A 24180-nucleotide genomic window follows, 5' to 3' on the forward strand; every position below is an offset into this window, starting at 1 on the left:
GATCTCTGTGAGTTTAAGGCCAGCCTGGGCTACAGAGTGAGTTCCAGGAAAGGTGCAAAGCTACACAGAGAAACCCTGTCTCGAAAAACAAGAAAAACAAAACAAAACAAAACAAAACAAGAAAGAAAAGCAGTGGAAGCCCAAAAAAACTAGCAGGATATTAACCATCAGAACTACAGGTAAGATAGTTTGCAGTTTTTCTTTTCTTTTTCACCAAGGAAATTATCTGCTTTTTAGACTAACAATAAAAATAGCATTTCTTAGAAGAATGAACCAGAATCCAGAGTTGCCATGTCTTCCCTTCAATGTCCAGTTTTCAACCAAAACAATGAGAACAGGAAAATACACAGGCCAATGTAACTGATATTACGGGGGCAAATGTAGACAGTCAGTTGACTCAGTTTGGTTAACAGGCAATGGATTAAATATTATTTTTACAAATCTGTGCATAGCCTGAAGGAAACTGTCCCCATGAGTAAATGCATAGATAATTCCAAACAGAGTAGAAAAGACACATAAAGAAAATAAATGCAAAAAATAAGGCTGTAAGTAGAACAACTGAAGTAAAATAAACACAAAGTAGCCTCAATAGAAGACTGAATAAGATAGACAAGGAAAAAGGGAATTCAGGGATATACAATTGACTCAATCATAAAGGAGAAGGAAGCAGTAGCATGGCTGGAGATAGTAATAATATATACTACATATTTCAAAAAGTTAAAAAATAGGACTTTAATATGTTTACCATAAGCCATGAGATGCTGTCTCAAATAAAAGAAACAATAACCCAAAACAAAAACAAGAACAAAAATGATACATATTTGAGAGTAATTTAATCTAATGCAACTGTTATACAATACGTACATATATTAAAATACCATCTGATATGCCACTAATACATACAATTTTTATATTTTTATGTATCAATTAAATTTAGAAATAAGTGAAAATGACTAAAGAAACTTAATAGTTTTAGAAACTTGTGGGACAATATCTTGCCTTCCGTGATTTTATAATTAAGAATCCTAAGAAGAAGACAAACAAACAAAGGAGCAAAAAACAACGCAGAAATAATTACTGAAGGCTTTCAAAATTTGGCAGACACAAAATATGCAGCTCAGATACCCAGTCAGGAAAGTACAAAGAGAAAAATGTAAACATGTGCAGAGAAGAATGACACATTTCATACAGAGAGAATGACTGCAATTTAAAGCTAACTTCTTACCTAGAAACAATAGTGCTATGTGACTTTAGAATGTTCCGAATTCTGGAAGAAAATTAAGCCAATGAGGAATGGTATATTTTGAAAAATTATCTTTTGAAATTTAGGTGACTAATAAATATGTTAGAACTCACAATATGTTTGGTAAAATTATAAAATGAAAGAAAATTATACAAAAAATGATATGTTGGGAGTAGATTTAAAAGAACAAATATAAAAGGTATACTCTTGACGACCACATGACATTGTTGGCAAAAATCAAAGATCTAAATAAATGCAAAGATGTCGCATGGTTACCATTTGGAAACTACATTATTAAAATGGCAATGTTAACCAAACGTATTTACATATTGAACACAATCTCAGCAGGTTATTTTGTAGTCACTGGTATGGTTATTCTAAAACTAAGGAAACCAAAGGGACTCAGACTAGAAAAAAAGTCAGTTGAAGAAAAGCGAATTGAGGCTTCTTCCAAATTTAGCACAATGCCGTGCTATCAAGACAGTGTGGCATTAACATAAAGGTTAGGATCACAGATCAAAGCAGTAGTGTAGTTTTCCACAGAGATGTTAAAATAATTCCATCAGGAAAAAACAACACTCCTCAATGTAAGGTGCTGGAGTGCACGCAAAACAATAACTGTGGCACTTGGGCCACGCCCACTGGTGCCTGCTCTCTGATTGGCTGGCAGAAACAGCGGTTAAAACTCCAGTTGGGAGGGGGCCAGGAGACAGAGAAGACCAAGGGAAGGGTGATTAGTTTGAGCAGACGCTCAACTAGGATCATGAAGGAAGAGGTGAAGGGAATTCCTGTGAGAGTGGCCTTGCGTTGCCGCCCTCTGGTTCCTAAAGAGATTGGTGAGGGCTGTCAGATGTGCCTGTCCTTTGTGCCTGGGAAGCCTCAGGTGGTGATTGGTACTGATAAATCCTTTACCTATGATTTTGTGTTTGACCCCTTCACTGAACAGGAGGAGGTCTTCAACACTGCAGTAGCACCACTCATTAAAGGCATATTTAAAGGCTACAATGCCACTGTCCTGGCTTATGGACAGACTGGCTCTGGAAAAACCTACTCTATGGGAGGCGCATATAGTGCAGACCAAGACAACGAACCAACCATCGGGGTCATTCCTAGGGTAATACAACTTCTTTTTAAAGAAATGGATGAAGAGAAAGACTCTGAGTTTACACTGAGAGTGTCTTACTTGGAGATTTACAATGAAGAAATTTTGGATCTTCTTTGCTCACCTTGTGAGAAAGCTTCTCAAATACATATCCGGGAGGATCCCAAGGCAGGAATAAAGATTGTGGGACTCACCGAGAAGACGGTTTCAGCAGCCTCTGACATGGTTTCCTGTTTGGAGCAGGGAAACAATTCTAGGACCGTGGCTGCCACAGCTATGAATTCACAGTCTTCCCGATCTCATGCCATCTTCACAATTTCCATAAGGCAAAGCAAGAAAACTGACAAGAACAGCAGCTTTCACTCTAAGCTGTGTCTTGTAGATCTTGCTGGATCAGAAAGACAGAAGAAAACCAAGGCCGAAGGGGACCGCCTGAAAGAGGGTATTCATATTAACCGAGGACTCCTATGCTTAGGAAATGTAATCAGTGCTCTTGGAGATGGCAAAAAGGGTAGTTTTGTGCCCTACAGAGATTCCAGGTTAACTCGCCTGCTTCAAGATTCCCTGGGAGGTAACAGCCACACTCTTATGATTGCTTGTGTAAGTCCTGCTGACTCCAGTCTAGAGGAAACATTAAATACCCTACGCTATGCTGACAGAGCTAGAAAAATCAAGAACAAACCTGTTATTAATACTGATCCCCAGACGGCTGAACTTAATCATCTGAAGTATCAGGTTCAACAGCTACAGGTCTTGCTGCTACAGGCGCGTGGAGGTAGCCCACCTGGATCTATAAACGCAGAACCATCAGAGACTCTCCAATCTCTGGTGGAAAAGAACCAGTCCCTGATAGAAGAGAATGAAAAATTAAGTCATGCTCTGAGCGAGGCAGCTGGTCAGACAGCCCAGATGCTGGAAAGGATCATTGCTACAGAACAAGCAAATGAGAAAATTAATACCAAGCTACAAGAGCTCAGGCATCATGCAGCCTGTAAACTGGATCTTCAAAAGCTAATGGAGACTTTGGAAGACCAGGAATTAATAGAAAATGTAGAGCTAATTTGCAGTCTGCAACAAGTTATTATTCGTCTATCGGATGAAACCATTGCTTTTCTAGCTGCAGCCACAGAATCGGCAATGGAACTAGATGGTCAAGTGGTCATCAGTCCAGAGACTAGTAGGTCTTCTGATGCATTCACCGCACAGCATGCTCTACATCAAGCTCAGATGTCTAAGGAACTCACTGAGTTGAATAAAGCTCTTGCACTGAAAGAGGCCTTGGCTAGGAAGATAACTTTCAGTGGTGGCCAACAACAGCCCATTCAGTGCCAGTATGAGGTGAACATCAAAAGTCTAGAATCAGAAGTCAGCAGTCTGCAGAAGGAAAAGGAACAATTGCTTCTGGAACTTCAGATGGCCAAGAAGGATGTCAACCAGGCCAAGTTGAGTGAACACCGCCGCAAATGTCTACAAGAGCTGGAGACTCAAATAGCTGATTTGAAGAAGAAACTAAACGAACAGTCCAAGCTTCTGAAACTGAAAGAGTCCACTGAGAAGACTGTCTCCAAACTGACTCTGGAGATACAGATGATGAAAACCCAGCGAGTAAAGTTAATGCGGCAGATGAAGGAAGATGCTGAGAAGTCTAGACAGTGGAAGAAACAAAAGGACAAAGAAGTAATCCAGTTAAAAGAACAAGACCGTAAAAGGCGATACGAGCTGCTCAGACTTGAAAGAGACTTCCAGAAACAGTCCAATGTGCTCAGGAGGAAAACTGAAGAGGCAGCAGCTGCCAACAAGCGCCTCAAGGATGCCCTCCAAAAGCAACGGGAAGCCGCAGATAAACGGAAAGAAACTCAGAGCCATGGAACAGAAGGCACAGAAGCACGAGTGAAGAACTGGCTTAGACATGAAATTGAAGTTATGGTCAGTACTGAGGAAGTCAAACGCCATCTGAATGACCTTCTTGAAGAGCGAAAGAGCCTAGCCCTGGATGTGGGTCAACTTAAAGAAAACAAGGAACCTGGGGAGAACCCACCCCCTAAGCTCCAGAGGAGCACATTCGCTAGTGATGAAGTATGTGGTCATGTTTCAGAGCTAGAGGATTCTATGACAAAGCATATTAAAAGCCTAGAGTCTGAAATGGAACTCAGGAGTGCTCAGATTGCTGACCTACAGCAAAAGCTCCTGGATGCAGAAAGTGAAGACAGGTCAAAACAACACTGGGAGAATATCGATACTATTCTTGAAGCCAAATGTGCCCTAAAATATTTGGTTGGAGAGCTGGTCTCCTCCAAACTACTGGTCAGCGAGCTTGAAAGCAACCTGAAACAGAGCCAGGCTGGCTATTCTAAAATGCAGAAGATGCTGGTTGAGGAGCAGAGTCATGTTGTTGTGGTAGAGACAGAATGGAAAGCTGAGTTGCTCAAGGTAGAGCAAATGCACCAAGAGAAGGTGCTCTATCTTCTCAGTCAGCTGCAGCAAAGCCAAAGAGCAGAGAAGCAGCTGGAGGTGTCAATCAGTGGAAAGGAGCAGCAGCTGCTGAATACACTGCAGAGTCAGGAGGAACAGTTTATGAAAATGCAAGAACTGTGTGAACAAAACCAGCAGCTTCTCCAAGAGAATGAAGCCATCAGACAGAAACTGATTCTCCTTCAAGGTGCCAAAGGCCAGAAATTCCATCTTCCCAAGGATGACCTTCAATCTTCAGATTCTTCCTTTGACTACATCCCACCTCCACCCAAACCAACCCGTGTTGGAGAGAAGTTCCTGGAACAGAGCATAGACATTGAGTATCTAACGTATCATTCAGAGCATTCTGCAAATGAATCTAAAGATGGTGATGTTGATGATGAGGAGTGGAAACCAAGGAAACTGGCTAAAGTGTCCAGGAAGACCATCCAAGAGTGTTCCTGCAGGGGATGGTGCAGTAACAAACACTGTGGGTGCAGGAAACAAGGGTTGGACTGCAGTGTGGCCTGTGGCTGTGACCCCAGGAAGTGCCGGAACCGCCAGCAAGAACAAGATAGCTTGGGCACTATTGAGTGGAACCAGGATTCTGAAAGCTCCTTCAAAGTGGAGGATCCTACAGAGGTGACCCCAGGACTGAGCTTCTTCAACCCTGTCTGTGCCACTCCCAATACCAAGATCCTAAAAGAGATGAGTGATATGGATCAGGTTCTGTTAAGGAAGACTGCTCTTGCCGTTTCCTTAGACCTCCCAGGCATAAAACACAGAGCAACAGAATCCCAAGAAAATAAGGCCACAGGAAAGAAGAAGAAACGAGCTCTAGCCAGCAATAGCAGCTTCTTCTCTGGCTGCTCTCCTACCAAAGAAGAGGCCCACTGAGAGTGTAGTCAGCTCTTCTCTTAATCTGCCCTGGCAGACACTTTCAAGGAGAGTGTTGTTTATAATGACTTCCCTGGATTTTTGTTTTCTTGCTATTGAGAAAAAGGGACACAGTGCTCTTCAAAAAAGAGGGCCTCTATTGAGTGTTGTCTTTAGATCCCCATCCAGGAACATTATTTTCTTCTTCAGAATTGAAGTCAGCTGCAGAAGACCCAGGGACACTTCAGGAACCAATCCTCACTCAATGCAGCTCTTTCTTTTTGGTCACTCAATGCCATCTGCTCACAGAGGTGGCTTTGAGGTCTTCCTGTCTTGAGACTGTCTCAGCTTGAAGGAGAAGCCTGTTCCAGATGGAGGCTGGGCTCAGCTCCTTCACCCCACCTCAGGAATTGGGCTAAGATCATTCCTGTCCTAATGTGTCTGTATTTTAAATGTTTTAAAAGGACCCACAAATTGTTTTCATTTTTCAATGTTAAATAAATCAACCCTAGCTATTCCAAAAATGACTCTTATGTACTGTAGTATAGAAAAATGGATGACAAAGTTGTTCAAAGTGCAGAAAGGAAAGCAAAAGCTGTAGAATCCTGGAACAAAGATGGGGTAGACCTGTAAGCTCTTGGACCAGGAGATGAGTTTTCTACACATGATACAAAATGCACAAGTCACAAAACTTTTAAGTTGTAGAGTAGAAGAAAATATTTGCAAATCACCTATCTTATAAGCAAGCTGTACCTGGAATATATAAATAACTTTGATAATTTATCAATGTAAACAGAAACCCCGTTAACAGTGGGCAAGGAATTGGAATAACCCTTTCCCCTAAGAAGAATTTCAAGTGACCAATAAGTCCAAGAAATGATAGACAGCATTAAAGACATGCAAATCCAAACCATGATAAGGTAGCCTTTTATATATTCTTGGAGATTATAATAACCATTGGTGAGGATGTAGACAAATTGTGACCAAGTAGTCAGGGGTAGGAAAAGAAAAAGAGTGCCACCTTGGGAAACAGTTCCTCACTATATAGCCCAACAATTCCATTCCTGGCTATATGTCCCAAATAAATGAAAACCTATTTCCACAAAAAGAATCATAAACACAGCAGCAGCAGTTATAAGAGCCACAGATAGAAAAAAGTCCAATATTCACCTGATGGATAAACAAAATGTGATATGTCTACAGTAGAATATTACTTACCCATAGAAAGAACAAAGCATTGACATTTCCATTGCTGTGTATGGAGCTTGAGCACATTATGAAAACTGAAGTAGGCAGCTACCAATACTAGGTATTGTATTGTGTTTACATGGGCTAAGCAGAATTAGAAAATCTATGGAGAGGGAGAGAGAATATGAGCAGAATAGTGGTTGCTTAGGGCTGAAGAACTGGAAGAATGAGGAGTGACTATTAATGACTTCATGTTGTCTTTCAAGATGATGAAATGTTCTGGAATTATATACTAGTGAGTCTGTAAAACTCTGAATATACTAAAAACCAATGAACTATAGACTTTCAGTGGGTGAGTTGAATGGTATGTGAATTTATCTTGATAAATTGGTTTAAAATTAAGGTACAATTTTTATGGATGGTGAGGATCAACTCTAGTTCACTGCCATTTGATTGCCACTGAAAATGCTGTAAGAAATTGAAGCTAGCAGAAATGATGTCAAATCTTCAGAAGCAATAGAAATAAATTGCTTCAAATACATTTCTTCTAAGTGATTTATTTTTTAAAGGGGGTGCAGAGAAAGGGTTTGGTCTGTATTTGAGGCTGGCCTTGAACTTACAGCAATCCTCATGTCTCTACCTCCTGAGTGCTGGAATTATAGGCATGTACCATTATGCCTGACTAATTTGTTTTATCATCATCACCACCACCATCATATTTTTTAATGTGTTCTAGTTACTTGAAAAATATGTGACTCTTTAATTAACAACTTATATCATACTGTATTATTGGATTTAAAACATTTGCAGAGATACATTATTGGATTATGCTTATAAAAAGACATCCAACCAGAAAGAGTATACTTCTCAACAATATAACATAGAATTAAATCCAATATAATTCCCAGAGATACGGTGGTGGCACACACCTTTAATCCCAGCACTCAGGAGGCAGAGGCAGGTGGATCTCTGTGAGTTCGAGGCCAGCCTGGCCTACAAAGTGAGTTCCAGGAAAGGTGCAAAGCTACACAGACAAACCGTCTTGAAAAACCAAAAAAAAAAAAAAAAAAATTACCAGAGATAAAGTGGAAGTTATCATGGTATGTCATATTCATGACTATCAGGTTGGGAGCAAGGGCTGCTCATGTTAAAAACACTTAAAACTGCCTTTGAAGTATCTTTGTTTTTACTTCCAAAGAAACAGCAGACTTTCTTTAGGAAAGAAAGAAATATAACAAGCAATGAGAATCTATAGATGAACTGTCTCATTGGGACTTCCAGCTCACAAACGACATGAGGCTTATTATTAATTATGAAAGCTCTGCCTATATCCTAGGCTTGTCCCAGGAGTTCTTATAACTTATAGTAATCCATTTATATTAATCTATCTTTTGCCTTGTGGCTTTTACTTCTCTTCCATCTTAGCTTGTGGCTTTTTCCTCTCCTCCTGCATGTCTTGCTTCCTCTTGGTCTCCGCTGGCATCTCTCCTGTGCCTATATTCATCTCTTTTTTGTTTCTCTTTGCCTGGAAGTCCCACCTGACCTCTTCTTGCCTAGCTATTGTCCATTCATCTCTTTATTAAACCAGAAGGCACCTTGGTAAAGATCCATCTTCATAGTGTACAAAAAGATTATCCCACAACATTTCCCCCTTTTTGTCTTTTTTGTGCACACTGCACTTGCCAGCTAAAGATGATTTTTTTTTTGAGCAGGTAAAAGGCATCTGTTAACTTTATAAGTTCGTTTGGACATTATAATTAAACTGTTGAATAAATCTCTATCCATACCATATGAAAGGATGGCATGTAATAAATCATGAGGACTCTGTAGCCAATAAGATTGATCATGTCTTGTTCAGTCTCAGAACTGTTCCTACACAGAGGGATCAGCATACATTTTACCTGTCTTGTAGTCTTTTCTGTTTTTCTCCCTCAAGTCTGTAGCCAGTATTTTCAGGGGGTCTTCCCCAATCAAACCTGATTTCTATAAACCTTGAATGAAGTCACAGCCTTTCACTTTCTGTGGATTCAAAGGCATAACCTCTTCCCCAAAGCAATACATTTTCTGACTTCCATTTGAAAGTGAAGGCTTTTCTAAAGTAGCTAGGCAGTTTATTTAATTAATCCCTCTTACAATTCCATGTCTCTCAGCAGCTGTCATTCTCTTATCAGCAATCAAAAAATTCAAAGTCAACAAGACACCATACAGGACCCAGTCTCTCCATGTATTTTCCTTCTTTATGTGGCTTATCCTTTTCATATTATTTTATTCTCTTTAAAGATTTTATTTTTATAAACTATTTTATGAATGTCTAAACTCATTTTCTTTTTCTTTTTTAAGTCTATGCACATTCTTTTAAACATATTGTAACCTATTTAAATTTTTTTCCTCATCTGGATCTGTCTTTACTGAGCACCTGTAGCATTCTCTGACTGCATGAGACAAATCTTAAACTGCATGTCAGCTGCTGCGTGGTTCAGCTCAGCACATGTTACTGGTGCCTGACACAGGTATCTGGCTCCAGCCCACAGACAGCAGCCAGTAGCTGCAACTCTGCATGCTGGGTACCAGCCCACCTGAGAGATTGCAGGACTAGAAAGCTACATCTGGCTCCTTGTTCAGAACTTTTCTTAGCTTTCTCAGTCACTGTGTTTGGATATTTGAGCCCTTGCATTGGAATCCATATGTAGATGAATTTTCTCATTGTCACCACCATCTCACAAAAACTGACATGGAGACTTATTATTAATTATGAAAGTGCTGCCTACAGCTTAGGCTTGTCTCAGGAGCTCTTATAACTTAAATTAACCCATTTATATCAATCTGTGTTTTGCCTCTTGGCTTTTTACCTCTCTTCTATCTTGGCTCATGTCCTGCTTCCTCTCCATCTCCTCTGGCATATCTCCCACACCTTGGTTCATTTCCTCTTTTCTCTCTGCCCAGAAGTCCCACATAACCTCTTCCTGCCTAGCTATTGGCCATTCAGCTCTTTATTAAACTAATCAGAAGGCACCTTTGCAAAGATACATCTTCACAGTGTACAGAAGGATTATTCCCCAACAAGAATTTGATATGGAGAAGCATTTTACAATAACTTATTAATGAGAAGAAATTTGTGAAAAATAATTGCTGATAAAGACTGTTATCTTTAGTGATTCCCATCTCCAGTGGGGGAAACCTATTTTTACAAGCATGTCCTCAGAGTTCAGTAACTTATTAATTAAGTATCCTAGATTTTTCACTTCATTCTTATGAGGATGTTCTTAGGCATAAAATGGCAAGTTTATATTTTTCATAATCATGAAAAATGATTTTGAAATGGGTGTGGAAACGTCACACCATGAATGCCTAATTTTTTTCATTTTTATTTATTAAGAAATTTTCTACTCACTCCACATGCTATCCACAGATTCCCCCTCCTCCCTCCTCCCACTCCCAAGCCCTCTTTCCCAAGATACCGCACATCCCCACATCCTCCAAATCGAGGTCCCCCATGGGGTGTCAGCAGAGCCCAGCACCCTGAGCCTAGGCAGGTCCAAGCCCCTTCCCACTGCACCAAGGCTGTGCAAGGCATCACACCTCAGGCACTGGATTCCTAGAAGCCTGCCCATAGGCCAGGGACAGATCCCAATCCCTCTGCCTGGGTGCCCCTCAAACAGTTCGAGCCAAGCAACCGTCTTCCATATCTAGATGGCCTAGTCCAGTCCCATGGGGCTCCACAGCCACCAGTCCACAGTTCATGGACTTCCACTAGTGTGTCCTGAATGCCTAATTTTAATGAAAATCTAAGTGTTGTATAGCTAAAGTTTTCCTGCCTGGCCCACAGTCAGGACAAATCTCTCTCACCCGCCAGTCCCACAGCCGCTCAAACCCGACCAAGTAAACACAGAGACTTATATTGGTTACAAACTGTATGGCCATGGAAGGCTTCTTGCTAACTGTTCTTAACGCTTAAATTAATCCACTTCCATTAATCTATACCTTGCCACATGGCTCATGGCTTACCGGCATCTTCACATGCTGCTTGTCATCATGGCGTCGGCTGGCAGTGTCTCTCTGACTCAGCCTTCCACTTCCCAGCTTTATTCTCCTCCTTATCCCGCCTATACTTCCTGCCTAGCCAATGGCCAATCAGTGTTTTATTTATTGACTAATCAGCAAAACATTTGCCATACAGAACATCCCACAGCAGTGCTGTTTTATCGTCAGCATGGTGGCTGAACCTGAATCTACTGCTGTTTCAATTACTGATGGCAGTTTTGCAATCATTGCCACACTGCTCAGTCTGAGGCCCAGCTGGACTTCTGCATTTCACTGGAACTGCTTCTGCTGCTGCAGCCAAATGTAGTTTTTAACTAAGTCTCTATTATTGTATTTTACTAATGAAGACTCGGGTGTCAGATACTGGGGTGAAAACCTGCTATCTCAGGCTAAGAAGCAATGAGCTGACCTTCCTTAGCAAGTGACCCAGCAAGAGAGCATTTCTTCCACTGTCCCAAACAAAAAAGGACCGCCACAATCAAAGTCCCACCATGCTACTTCTCTCTATCCATCTTTCAGACTTCCTCTGACTCTCTGTGACTACTTTTTGCCAACTAGTTGCTGGCTCTGCCTTGTGACCCAACGTTGATTTTATTTAATTAATGTAGTCTCAGGGTTCACAGTATGACCAAATATCCCACAATACCTAAGATAGACACTGAGATTTATCTCTTGGCTCTCCTACTAATTAAGAATACTTTGTCTGGGACTGGTGAGATAGTATATTGGTTAGGAGCACTTGCTCATCATGCAGAGAACCTGGGTTCCATTCACAGCACACACATGGTGGTCCACAACAGTTTGTAACTACAGTTATGGGGAGTCTAACACTGTTTTCTGACCTCTCTAAGCACCAGGCATGTACATGATACACATACCTACATGCAGTAAAAACATGCATGCACAAAAAGTAAAATAAGTGAATCTTAATTGAAAAGAATACTTTGGGAGCTTCCTAAACTTCAAGTTCTCTACCTTAAAAATAGGGAAATGGCTCAGAAGTACACACCTATGATTCTATTACTCAGAAGGCCGAGGCAGAAGAATACTCAATTTGAGGCTAAGTGGTAGACCCTGAGCCCGCCTAAATAATGAAAATAAAGGGGGGGACCTTGACAACAACATTAAAAATATCTACTATATGTTGGGCAGAGTAGAAGGTGTTAGGGATATGGAGGAGAATAAACTGACATAATCCCTGCCACTCAAGAATTTACAGTCTAGTGGGGGTTGTCAGGCAGACAAACTGGTTTATGGAGTAGTGGGTGAAGTTATAGATAGATAAAGGGAAAGACAGACCAAGAGAGTAAATACAGCATCAATCATAGAATAAAACAGTGAAGGGGGAGTGGGAACACAGGTGCTGGGATGTCTGATTTTTAAAAAATTAATTACATTTGTGTATGTGTGTGTGTGTGTGTGTGTGTGTGTGTGTGTGTGTGTGTTTGTGTGTGTACTCATGTATATCTATGAGCATACATGCCACAGAATGCATGTGGAGGTCAGAAGACAATTTTTGCCTGTCATTTCTCTCTACCAGGTGGGATCTGGAAGTCAGGCTAGGTGGCAACTGCCTTTATTCATCAGGCATCTTGCTGGTCTGGTCTTGGAAATCTTATTTTTAACAGAGCCATCAGAGCAAAAGAATTCCCTCAGAAAGGTGATGCGTGAAGATTAAGTTTCATAATAAACACAGAACACTTAGTATAAAGAATTGCTTTAGAAACATTAGTGATGACTTAAAACAATGCCAGTCAGAGGCAGGTAGATCTCTGTGAGTTCAAGGCCAGGCTGGTCTCCAAAGCAAGTTCCAGGACAGGCTCCAAAGCTACACAGAGAAACCCTGTCTCTAAAAAACAAAAAACAAAACAAAACAAAACAAAACCCCCAAAACAATGCCAGTACCCATGCATACTGTAACTATGTAAAAAGTGGGCTAGAATACTAATTTTAAAACTAAAAATGGAAACTAGTGGTTAAGAGCCTTGTTGCTCTTCCATAGGACTTTTGTTCAATTCCTAGAGCCCACATTGTGGCTAACAACTCTATAATTCCAACAGATTCAATGCCCTCTTCTGGCCTGCATGGGCATCAGGCATACATGTATATATGTGTACCTATGTAGTACACATATGGAGATACAGGCAAAACATCCATGCAAACAAAATAAAATAAATAATTCTACAAATAATTTTTTAAATTAAAAAAGTTAAAACCAAAGTGTTAAGCAATTTGTGTCAGGGCATACAGCCATAAATAGCAGGCCCAAGATTTATCCCAGATTTGTAAGTGTACCTTCCCTTTCCTATAGTAAAAAATCACAAACAAAGAGGGCACAGGCTTCTCAAGAGTTGTTACTTCAAAACGTAAATGAAGTATATACTTGGTATATCAAACAGGAATTAAGGCCCAAGTTAAAGGAGATTTAGGGATAAATTATGTTTCTTTGAGGAATGTTATTCTGTGCTTTTATTGTATTTGTCATTGATTTTTATATAATTTGTGTTTTTTTATTAATATCTGTTTTTGTTAGCAATTGACACATGGATTTTCAGTGTGCGTATCTGTGTATTAAACATAAAGTTTTGAGTGTGGTAGGCAAGCACTCTATCATTGAGCCATTATACATGGCTTTAGCCTATGACTATGTTAATATTCTCCTTTATTTTATTTTGTTGTTTGATTGCTTAAAAATCTCCCATCATTTGAATGAAAAGGTCATACCATCCCTTACACAAAATGACAACCGCAACATGGTCCTTGTTATACAAGGACTATTTCTTAAGGTCATGTGAGGTATGTTTCTCTGACAGGCTACTCCTGTAAAACTTCAAAAGAACAAATTGGTTCCATATCAGACAAGATTGTTGCAGTTGGTCTAGAAAAGGGAGGTAGGCATCATTTATTAACAATGCTCACAGAGCATGGCTACCCAGGATGCTCAATGGCTAAATGAAATATATCTCCCTATCCAGCTACAGACACAATTCCATAGAATTTCACCTTCCTGTCTGGACAGTAAAAAGCACTTGAGAGACTATAGTGCCATTGCATTTATACCTGGCCTTAAAAGGGACCAAAGGGCTATAATACATACTGCCCCGCCTGCAGGGCTTCAACGGGTTCTCCACCACTCTAAGGATGTAATGATAGGGACAGGAGATACAAGGAAATACACCAAGTCTAGATTCTGATCAAGGTGCAACTTTATTTTTCTCCAAGAGGGTTTATATAGTTCCTGCAGGGTGGGGGGAGCAAGAAGCTGTCATCTGCATAAGGTAGGGCAAGCTAACAGGATGTTTGTATAGGATGTTTACAGGGTGAAAGGGTCAAGGGCTCTGCCTCAATGTCCTGTTGCTAGGCAACCTGATTGTAAGATGATCTAGTTCCCTGTCTTATCGGGGGTCTGTATTTTTCTACTAACTAGAGATTCTATCCTTGTCCCTGACAACATACAGTTAGTGGACTTAACCAAACTGTCTGTGGAAAGAAACAACTTGATTATTTGATTGTCTATGGGGACCTCTTCACTGGAACAAGCAAAGTGGTTCTCCTTCTCTAAACAACAACAAAAAACAGGCCAAGATAGAAGGGCTTACATTAAAAGTACTTATAAAACACAGTCTTTTCTTTTCTAAGACAGGGTTTCTCTGTGTACCCCCTGCTGTCCTGGAACTCACTTTGTAGACCAGGCTGGCCTTGGACTCAGAGATCTGACAAGTGCTGGGGTTAAAGGTGTGTGTCACCACTACTGGGTGATAAATCACTTTTTAAAGAATAAGAATTATAACCTGGGCAGTGGTGGTGCATGCATTTAATCCTAGCATTTGAGAAGCCGAAGCAGATGGGTCAAAAGAGTTTGAGGCCAGCCTGTTTTACAAAGTGAGTTCCAGGACAGGCAAGGCTACACAGAAAAACCCTGTCTTGAAAAAGAAAAGAAGAATTACAACTTTAAAGCTTGGTGTGGAAATGCACATATGCAATTCTAGGTCTCAAGAAATTGAGGCAGGAGGATCAACAATCAGAAGCTTTCCAGGACTATATGAGAGTCTGTCTAAATTACTTTCCCATCCTCCACAGAACAGAATTGTGTAGCTGGAAGTTTTCCTGTGTCCCACCCGGTCCACAGCCACTCAGATCTAAATAAACACACAGAGATTCATATTACTTATGAACTGTATGGCCATTAGCTCAGGCTTATTACTGATTAGCTCTTACACTTAATTTAACCCATAATTCTTATCTATGCTTAGCCACATGGCTTGGTACCTTTTCTCAGTTCTGCCTTCACATCTTGTTTCCTCTGTGTCTGGCTGGTGACTCCTGACTTAGCCTTCCTCTTCCCAGAATTCTCCTTGTCTGCTTATCCTGCCTATACTTCCTGCCTGGCTACTGGCCAATCAGCATTTTGTCTATCAACCAATCAGAGCAACACACATTTATAGCATACAGAATGACATTCTACAGCAGAATTGTAATTTTGTCTCTGCTGCCCATTATGATAACCAAGATCACCTTTCCTTTGGTGATCAGTGCTGCCACCTGGTCCCTGCTACTTTGGGGTCCAATTAAATGCTCAATTTAATTCATCCAACTGAGCAGGAGTGCCTCCACCCTAAGATCTGGCATGGGGAAGAACACAACAACAAAGCCCTTCAAATGTGCTGGTGCTTTTCTCACGATTTTGCATCTTATAGACTAGTGAAGGGTATGTCTTCTGGACCCTCAGAGGATTAGATTTTACACAGCATACCCCCTCTAGCATTGTGATATCCTTGAGCTTTAAAATCCTTTCATCAACCCTAAGCCAAGGGATATCAGCCATCTCAAACCCCTTTTAGTAGGCCATCTTTTGACAAATGCTTCTGCCAACTAGTCAAATTAACTTTTGACACCCATCCTTTTTTAAAAAACTATATGAGCTTCCATATTAAGCCTAGAATCTCCACTGTGTGGCTTATATCAATATATTCAATGTGATCCAATTTTATTTCCTTCCACCATTACCCACATCCTTAATATCTGTTCCCACACATATTCTCCAGGCTTCTATTTAAATGAATTAGCAAATTCATTAAGTTCTTAAGTGGTGTAGTGTCACTGGTGCTTCGGCTTGGGTCTTGCTGTCCCTGATATCTGGGGGCAGAGGATGAGTAGACATGGAGTCAATGACACAGACCCCAGGAGGTTGCAAGCAATCTTGTTTATTAAACAAAAGGCTGAGATATATATATCTTTTTTTTTTTTTTTTTTTTTTTTTGGTTTTTCGAGACAGGGTTTCTCTGTGTAGCTTTGCGCCTTTCCTGGAACTCACTTGGTAGTCCAGGCTGGCCTCGAACTCACAGAGATCCGCCTGGCTCTGCCTCCCGAGTGCTGGGATTAAAGGCGTGCGCCACCACCGCCCGGCGAGATATATATATCTTTTTGGCAGGCTTTTGCTCATAGCTGCTGTGACATTTCTTGGTTGGCTCTGGGCTTCACATTATCATTTTTCCGGTTTGGAGTTTATGGGTCAGATTTCCTTTGGCCAGAATGCTTGCTGTGTATGTCAGCTCATTGTTTGCTTAAGGCATGACCCAGTGCTTCAGCCTTACCTACCTCATATCTCCCTTTTTATTTTATTTTGTGGCTGCTATTGGGAATCAGAGTTCTTTGCTCTAATCTTGTTGTCCCCTCATCAGGGACCACCCAGCATTTGGACTGTGTCTGTCCTAGGTTAGCCTGTCTGTCAGGCTATTACCTGTCATTGACTACTAGTCCTGGAAGAGTGGGTCCCTAGAGAGCATCTAGTGTGAGACAGCATTAGACAGAGGCATCAGGAATTTCCATGAACCAGCCTCTTATTACTTCCTTAGGGTGGGCCATGATCAGGGCCTTTCATAGCCATTAGCAGTTGTGGGGTTGTTTTGTTGATGTGGTGCTGCTAGGGAACATGTTGTAGGAAACACTTAAACAACAGAATTATTAAGAGTACCATTCTCCCTATCATTCCCCATGCTATAATTTTTGAAGTGTCAAGAATTGATTTTATGTGATCCCAAATTTGAGCAAAGAATGTTGTAGACACCTCCAGTGGTTTTACATGCATGGAGTTCAGCCTTAAAATTTCATTAGAGAGTTGTACTATAAGGTTTAAAAACTCTTTGCTCCGTGGTCACAATATGATTTCCCTTAATGGACTCCTGGCTTGTGTTATATTTGAGACCAGGTAAGGGGTTAAACAAAAGGAGGAAAATGGAGGATCACAGTTTTCTCTTAATGATCTTAAAGATCACAGTCATCTTAATGTCTGGATTTCTTCATCCAATAAATCTAGTTGTTGCTGTAAATTGAGTATAGCTGACTGGAAATGGGAATTAATTAGCTATTGAGTGCTTAATGCTCAGGCTGATTCTTTTATGGCCATATTAAGTGTAGAGGTGGTGGCTCTCATTTGAACCAGGGAGGTTATGACCACTGCCCCACCAGCCACAGAAAGCAGAATAGCAGATAGCCATTATACCAAAGTCTCTTTCTATTCTGGTTTGTTCCATCAATTCTACCCTACAGAAATGTGTTACATTGGTCAAAGGTACCCAAAGGAAAGCAGGGATGCACACCACCACTGCCTGTGAGGCCAACTCAGGATTCCAGCAAGGTCCCAGCTTACAAAAGTCTCAAGTGCAATTTAGCATTGTCATGGAGGAATTGGTTAAGATAAAGAAAAAAGGGGTCTTTATGCATACAGGGGTGGCAGAAAAGGCAAAATGGTTTCACATGATAACATACAGATCATTTGTAACTCTGTTAGGAGCAGAGAGGGTATCATAAGATAAAAAGGTATACTCTCCATTGAAATAAGTGCTTCTTCTTATAAACAGAAAGGGCCTCAAATCCATGCAGGCATGGTGGCCACATAGAGGCCACATCCCCCATATAGTTCTGGACTTTTTTACTCGTCTCATGAGGTAACCATCAGTAGTTCCTGGTGTGCTACAGTTCATAGATAGTGAAGCCTTGCCATCCTCTGGTGTCTGGATCCAAATCCCATGTTAGCCTTTCTATAAAGGGGGCAGGGCACAAAATCAGCAAGGCAATTGATCCCAGTTAATAGGCATTTCAATTTTGGTGGCATATTCCCCCGAATTTAAACAAAAGGAATCAAATAGTTGCTGAATGCCTTCAGTGATATTTTTTCCTTTTTTTCTCAACAGTGGGGCTCATTATTTTGATACTCTGCATAAATCCAGTCATTCTTCCAATTAATCCTTGTAGTCCTTTAAAATCTCCTGTAACATAAGAAGAAAAAGGGATGTACCCAGAAGCCTCCACCCTATGGTGTACATCAAAGCAAAGGATATCTGCTAAATTATAAAATCCAAATGAATAATTAAAGGAACCTTGAAATGGGGCATAAGGAAGGCCCAAGATTTTGTTAGTTGTATAAATTCCTGGGAAAATAGGGGCAGCCACAACAGGCATTGGGATAGTGGGGGCAGGGACTAATATCCAAAGATCTTTGGCCTGAACAATCATCTTTGGCAGGATCAGTAACAGGACTGTCAGAAAATGGAGAGGTCCTTCCTGAAATTTTCTTGATCCATAGCAGGCTGTATGCCTATGATTGGCACCCATATTGGCTTCATTTGATCTTGTGGGAAAACACAAGCATACCCTCATCAATGTGTTAATAAGGGAGCAGGAGGTTGCCAGGCATTGGATAGAGGGTCTTTTCATCTGACCGGGGGAACAGCATCTCTTTGAGGAGGGAGGCTCAATGCTTATATATTGGACTCTGGCCTTTATCATCAAATGATAGGAAATTGCTCTTAAATAGAACTCGACCAATGCCAAATGTGGGTCCCTCTTTTTTTCTTTTGATAATTTGTGTAGATTTTCTTTTAAGGAGTGATTTGTCCTTTCTACTATCACTTGTCCTCATGGGTTATATGGAATACCCATAGTATGGTCAATATTCCAGTCCTTTAAGAAATCCTTGAACTGCTGGGAGGTATATGCAGGATCTATCTTTATGGCACAAAGCACTTCCATGACCATGATAGTGGCTTTTAATGCCTTGATGGCCTGTGATGCCTTTTCCCCTGATTGTGCTAGGGCATAGGTAAATGAGGAACATGTGTCCACTATCACATGTATGTGTTTAAGATTGCCAAAGGGGGAATGGTGGGTAACATCCATTTGCCAGAGCACATTGGAAACAAGGCCCCTGGGGTTGACACATTGTTTATTCAACGGTCCCAAGGGAGCTAGAGGGGTGCAAGTGGTGCAGGACTGGGTTAGATGTTTGCGTTGTGCTATGGGCAGTTCAGGTAGCAACTTGTGCAAGTTATGAAGGGACAAATGAAATTGTTGATGGAGGAGTCTAGCCTGTTCCAATAGGGGCGGGTTTACTGTCATGATGAGCTTATCAAACCTATTTTTGCCTGAAGCAAGCATTCCTAACAGCCCCAAATGAGACTGGATATGGGTTATATACCAGGGATGTCTCCTATTCTCTAACATGTCTTATATTGCTTTCATGGTCATGGAGATGGGACTCTCTAAGGGTTTTTAGTTTAGCAAAGGACAACAGCTTGCATGCCTGGGTCACATATCGGCTGTCTGAACAATGTTTATGGGCACTGACAGCTCAACTCCAGTACTTTAAGGATGGCCAGGAGTTCTCCCATTTGGATGGAGCCTGGGTTGAGTTGAGTGTGAGTTATTTCTTTGCTATTGGGCATTGTGATTATTAGGCCAAACTTCATTCTATTGGCATTTGTAAAGGCTATTACCTCTTGAGGAAGAGGGACATTTGAGGGATTAGCACAGGGGCTTAAAATTAACTCGAGGAATGGCAAGACTGACAAACATTCATCTTGGGGAAAGTAGTTATCCAAGGTCCCTGGAAAACCCATCATCATTTGTTGGAAGGGAAGAGAGTCTGCCCATAAAGGCTGGGTAGTTTGGAAGGAGAAGGGGATGGTAATCTTGTCTGGTTTGTGACTCATGATTCTCCTTGCAGTTGCTCTTGCTTTAATGCCTATCTCAAAGGCAATATGAAACTTCAAGGTGATATGGGATAGCTCAGAATGTGATAGATGTATCCAGATTAGGGGGCTTGATTGCCACATGCTCCCAATATGCTGCCCTTAGTCCAAAGGACTAGGACTATCAGGGGAACATTTGGATCATGTCTTCTCAGGGAGGTATTATAAGCAAGTTCACTAGCCCTCTTTAAGAGACTCCTGGCCCCCTCTGTCAATCGTATTTTTGCAGAGGGGGAGGAATGCCTTTCAAGAAGGGAGAACAGTTGTCTCATGTCTTCATTGGTAATTGGGAGAAATTGTTTGATCCAATTAATGGTGCCAAAGAGTTCCTGGAGGTCTGTAAGTGAGTAGGACTCTTGTATTATAATAGAGGCATTGAGGGGTTAGATGACTTGGCTGATTTTGTAACCCAAGAAGGCAAATGGGGGTAACCATTGTATCTTTTCCAGGGCTACCTTGAGGCGAAGGGTTCCTAAGTCCTCAAGGAGTCGGGGCAATAACTCCTGAAGTCTCTGTCTGCTTAGATGGGCCAACAGGATATCATCCATATAGTGGAGCATTAATACCTCACTGGGGACTCTAGCTAAGGCCTGTTGAACATATATAACTGGCAAATGATTGGATTATTTTTCATAGCCTGTGGTAACACCTTCCAGTGATAATGGGAAGCAGGTTTTTGAACATTGGGCTCCCAGACAGTGAACACAAAGTACTCTCTGTCCTCTGGGGCCAGGGATATTAAGAAAAATAATCTTTACTATCTATTACAAGAATATGCCATCCTGGTGGAATAACACCTGGGTGTGGTAGCCCTGCCTGAGGGAGCCCATCTTTCCCATTTGTGCATTGATTTGTCTGTCTTAAATCTTGCAGAAGGTGAAATTTTCTTGACTTTTTCTTAATTACAAAAATGGGGGTGTTAGCCGGGCGGTGGTGGCTCACGCCTTTAATCCCAGCACTCGGGAGGCAGAGACAGGCGGATCTCTGTGAGTTCGAGGCCAGCCTGGGCTACCAAGTGAGTTCCAGGAAAGGCGCAAAGCTACACAGAGAAACCCTGTCTCGAAAAACCAAAAAAAAAAAAAAAAAAATGGGGGTGTTAAATCTACTGTGAGAATGTTCAAAATGGCTCAGTGACAATTGCTATTCAACTAACTTTCTCAATGCTGATAATTTAGATTGATAATTTATAATAGGCCACTGGTCCACCCACACAGAATTCTGTGATGTCCAATTTAATGGTATGGGCCTTGGAATATTTATATCTGTACAGTTCAAGACCTGAAAAGTGAAATAGAAACAATGAAGAAGACACAAACAGAGGGAATCAGAGACCATGGATGCCAGCCTAGAAAATCTGAGTAAATAAACAGGAAACACAGATGCAAGCATAACCAACAGAATACAAGAGATGGAAGAGAGAATCTCTGGTATAAAGGATACAATAGATTCATCAGTCAAAGAAAACACCAAAGCTAAAAAAAAGTCATAAAACAAAATATCCAGGAAATCTGGGACACCATGAAAAGGTCAAACCTAAGAATAATAGTGGCAGAAAAAGGAGAGGAATACCAACTCAAAGGCACAGAAAATATATTCAACAAAATCATAGAAGAAAACTTTCCCAACTTAAAGAAGGAAATATCTATGAAGATACAAGAAGCTTATAGAACACCAAATAGACTAAACCCTCTAAAAAGTCCCCTCACCACATAATAATTAAACCACTAAACATACAGAATACAGAAAGAATATTAAGAGCAGCAAAGGAAAAAGGCCAAGTGACTTATAAAGGAAGACCCATTAGAATAACACCCAACTTTGAAAGCCAGAAGGTCCTGTAATGCAGACACTAAGAGACCATGGATGCCAGCCTAGACTATTATACCCAGCAAAACTTTCAATCACCACAGTCAGAATGAACAAGACATTCTAAGACAAAACCAGATTTAAACAATACCTATCCACAAATCCAGCCCAACAGAAAGCACTAAAAGAAAAATTCCAACCTAAGGAAGTCAGATACACCCATGAAAACACAGACAATAGATAACCCCACAGCAGTAAGTCCCCCAAACAGGGAAATATACACACAGGACCACCAAAAGATAATAGGAATTAACAATCACTGGTCATTAATATCCCTTAATATCAATTGACTTAATTCACGTATAAAAAGACATAGGCTACAGAATGGATACAAAATCAGGACCCATCCTTCTACTGCATACAAGAAACATACCTTAACTTCAAAGACAGACACTACCTCAGAGTAAAAGACTGGGAAAAGACTTTCCAGTCAAATGGACCTAAGAAGCAAGCTGGTGTAGCTATCCTAATATATAACAAAATAGACTTCAAACTAAAATTAATCAAAAGAGATCAAGGCCGGGTGGTCATGGCACAGGCATTTAATCCCAGCACTCAGGGGGCAGAGCCAGGTGAATCTCTGTGAGTTTGAGGACAGCCTGATCTACATGCAAGATCTAGGACCAAAGCTACACAGAGAAACCCTGTCTCGAAAAAACAAAACAAAACAAACAAACAACAACTACTCCAACCACCACCACCACAACAACAACAAAAACAAAAAAAAAAGAAAAGAAAAAAGAAAAAAAAGAGATCAAGAAGGACATTACATACTTATTACAGGAAAGATCCACCAAGATGAAGTTTCAATTCTGAACATTTATGCCCCAAATACAAGGGCACTCATATATGTAAAGGAAACATTACTAAAGCTTAAACCACACATCAAATCCCACACATTAATAGTGGGAGACTTCAATATTCCACTCTCACCAATGGACAACAGATCTGCCAGATCAAAACTTAACAGAGAAATAAGGGACCTAACAGATGTTATGACACAAATGGACTTAATTGATATCTACAGAACATTCCACCCTAACAAAAAGGATATATCTTCTCAGCACCTCATTGAACTTTCTCTAAAATTGACCACATGCTCGGTCACAAAGCAAATCTCAACAGATACAAAAAAAATTGAAATAACCTCCCCTATCTTATTGGACCACCATGGCTTAAAGTTAGATTTCAACAACAACAAAAATTAAAGACAGTCTACAATCTCATGGAAACTGAATAATGCTCAACTGAATCATCAATGGGTCAAGGAAGAAATAAAGAAAGAAATTAAAGACTTCCTAGAAGTCTTTATTCTCAAACTTATGGGACACTATAAAAGCCGTGCTAAGAGGAAAATTCATAGCACTAATACCTACATAAAGAAGTTTGAGAACTCTTACACTAGTGACCTAACAGCATACCTAAAAGCTCTAGAACAAAAAGAAACAAACTCAGAAAGAATAGATGCCAGGAAACAATCAAACTGAGAGCTGAAATCAATAAAATAGAAACACAGAACAATACAAAAAAATCAATGAAACAAAGAATTGGTTCTTTGAGAAAATCAACAAGATAGACAAGCCCTTATCCAAACTAATCAAAAGGCAGAGAGAGAGCATCCAAATTAACAAAATCAGAAATGAAAAGGGAGACATAATAACAGACAATGAGGAAATCCAGAGAATCATCAACCAAATGCCTGTACTCCACAAAATTGGAAAAATCTAAAAGAAATGACAATTTTCTGGATAGGCACCACATACCAAAGATAAATCAAAATGAGATAAACAATTTAAATAGACCAATAATTCCTAAGGAAATAGAAACAGTCATTAAAAGTCTCCCAACTGAAACAAAACAAAACAAAACAAAACAAAACACCCAGAACCAGATGGTTTCAGTGCAGAATTCTACAAGATTTTCAAAGAAGAGCTAATACCAATACTCTTTAAATTGTTCCACATAATAGAAAAAGAAGAAACATTGCCAAACTCCTTTTATGAGGCTACAAAGTTACTGTGATTCCCAAACCACACAAAGATGCAACAAAGAAAGAGAATTACAGACCAAACTACCTCATGAACATTGATGCAAAAATACTTCACAAAATATTGGCAAGATCCAAGAACACATCAAAAAATTATTCGCCCTGATCAAGTAGGCTTTATCCCAGAGATGCAAGGATGGTTCACCATATGAAAATCTGTCAATGTAATACACCATATAAACAAACTGAAAGAAAAAACCACATGATCATCTCATTGGATGCTGAAAAAGCCTTGACAAAATCCAACACCCCTTCATGATAAAGGTTCTAGAGAGATCAGGAATACAAGGAACATACCTAAACATAATAAAGGCAATTTACAGCAAGCCAACAGCCA

At 40.4% G+C, this 24180-nt stretch overlaps 1 protein-coding gene across 1 annotated transcript; it reads left to right on the plus strand.

The window, feature by feature from the left end:
- Positions 1-2006: 2006 nt before the first annotated feature.
- On the plus strand, positions 2007-5693 carry LOC128110504 (chromosome-associated kinesin KIF4A-like). The gene has a single exon (XM_052738199.1). It carries the CDS (start codon positions 2007-2009, stop codon positions 5691-5693), a length of 3687 nt encoding a protein of 1228 aa, XP_052594159.1.
- Positions 5694-24180: the final 18487 nt, after the last annotated feature.

The sequence above is a fragment of the Peromyscus californicus genome, unplaced genomic scaffold, assembly GCF_007827085.1.
Source record: "Peromyscus californicus insignis strain IS unplaced genomic scaffold, ASM782708v3 Scaffold_15__1_contigs__length_86483966, whole genome shotgun sequence".
Taxonomy (NCBI): domain Eukaryota; kingdom Metazoa; phylum Chordata; class Mammalia; order Rodentia; family Cricetidae; genus Peromyscus; species Peromyscus californicus.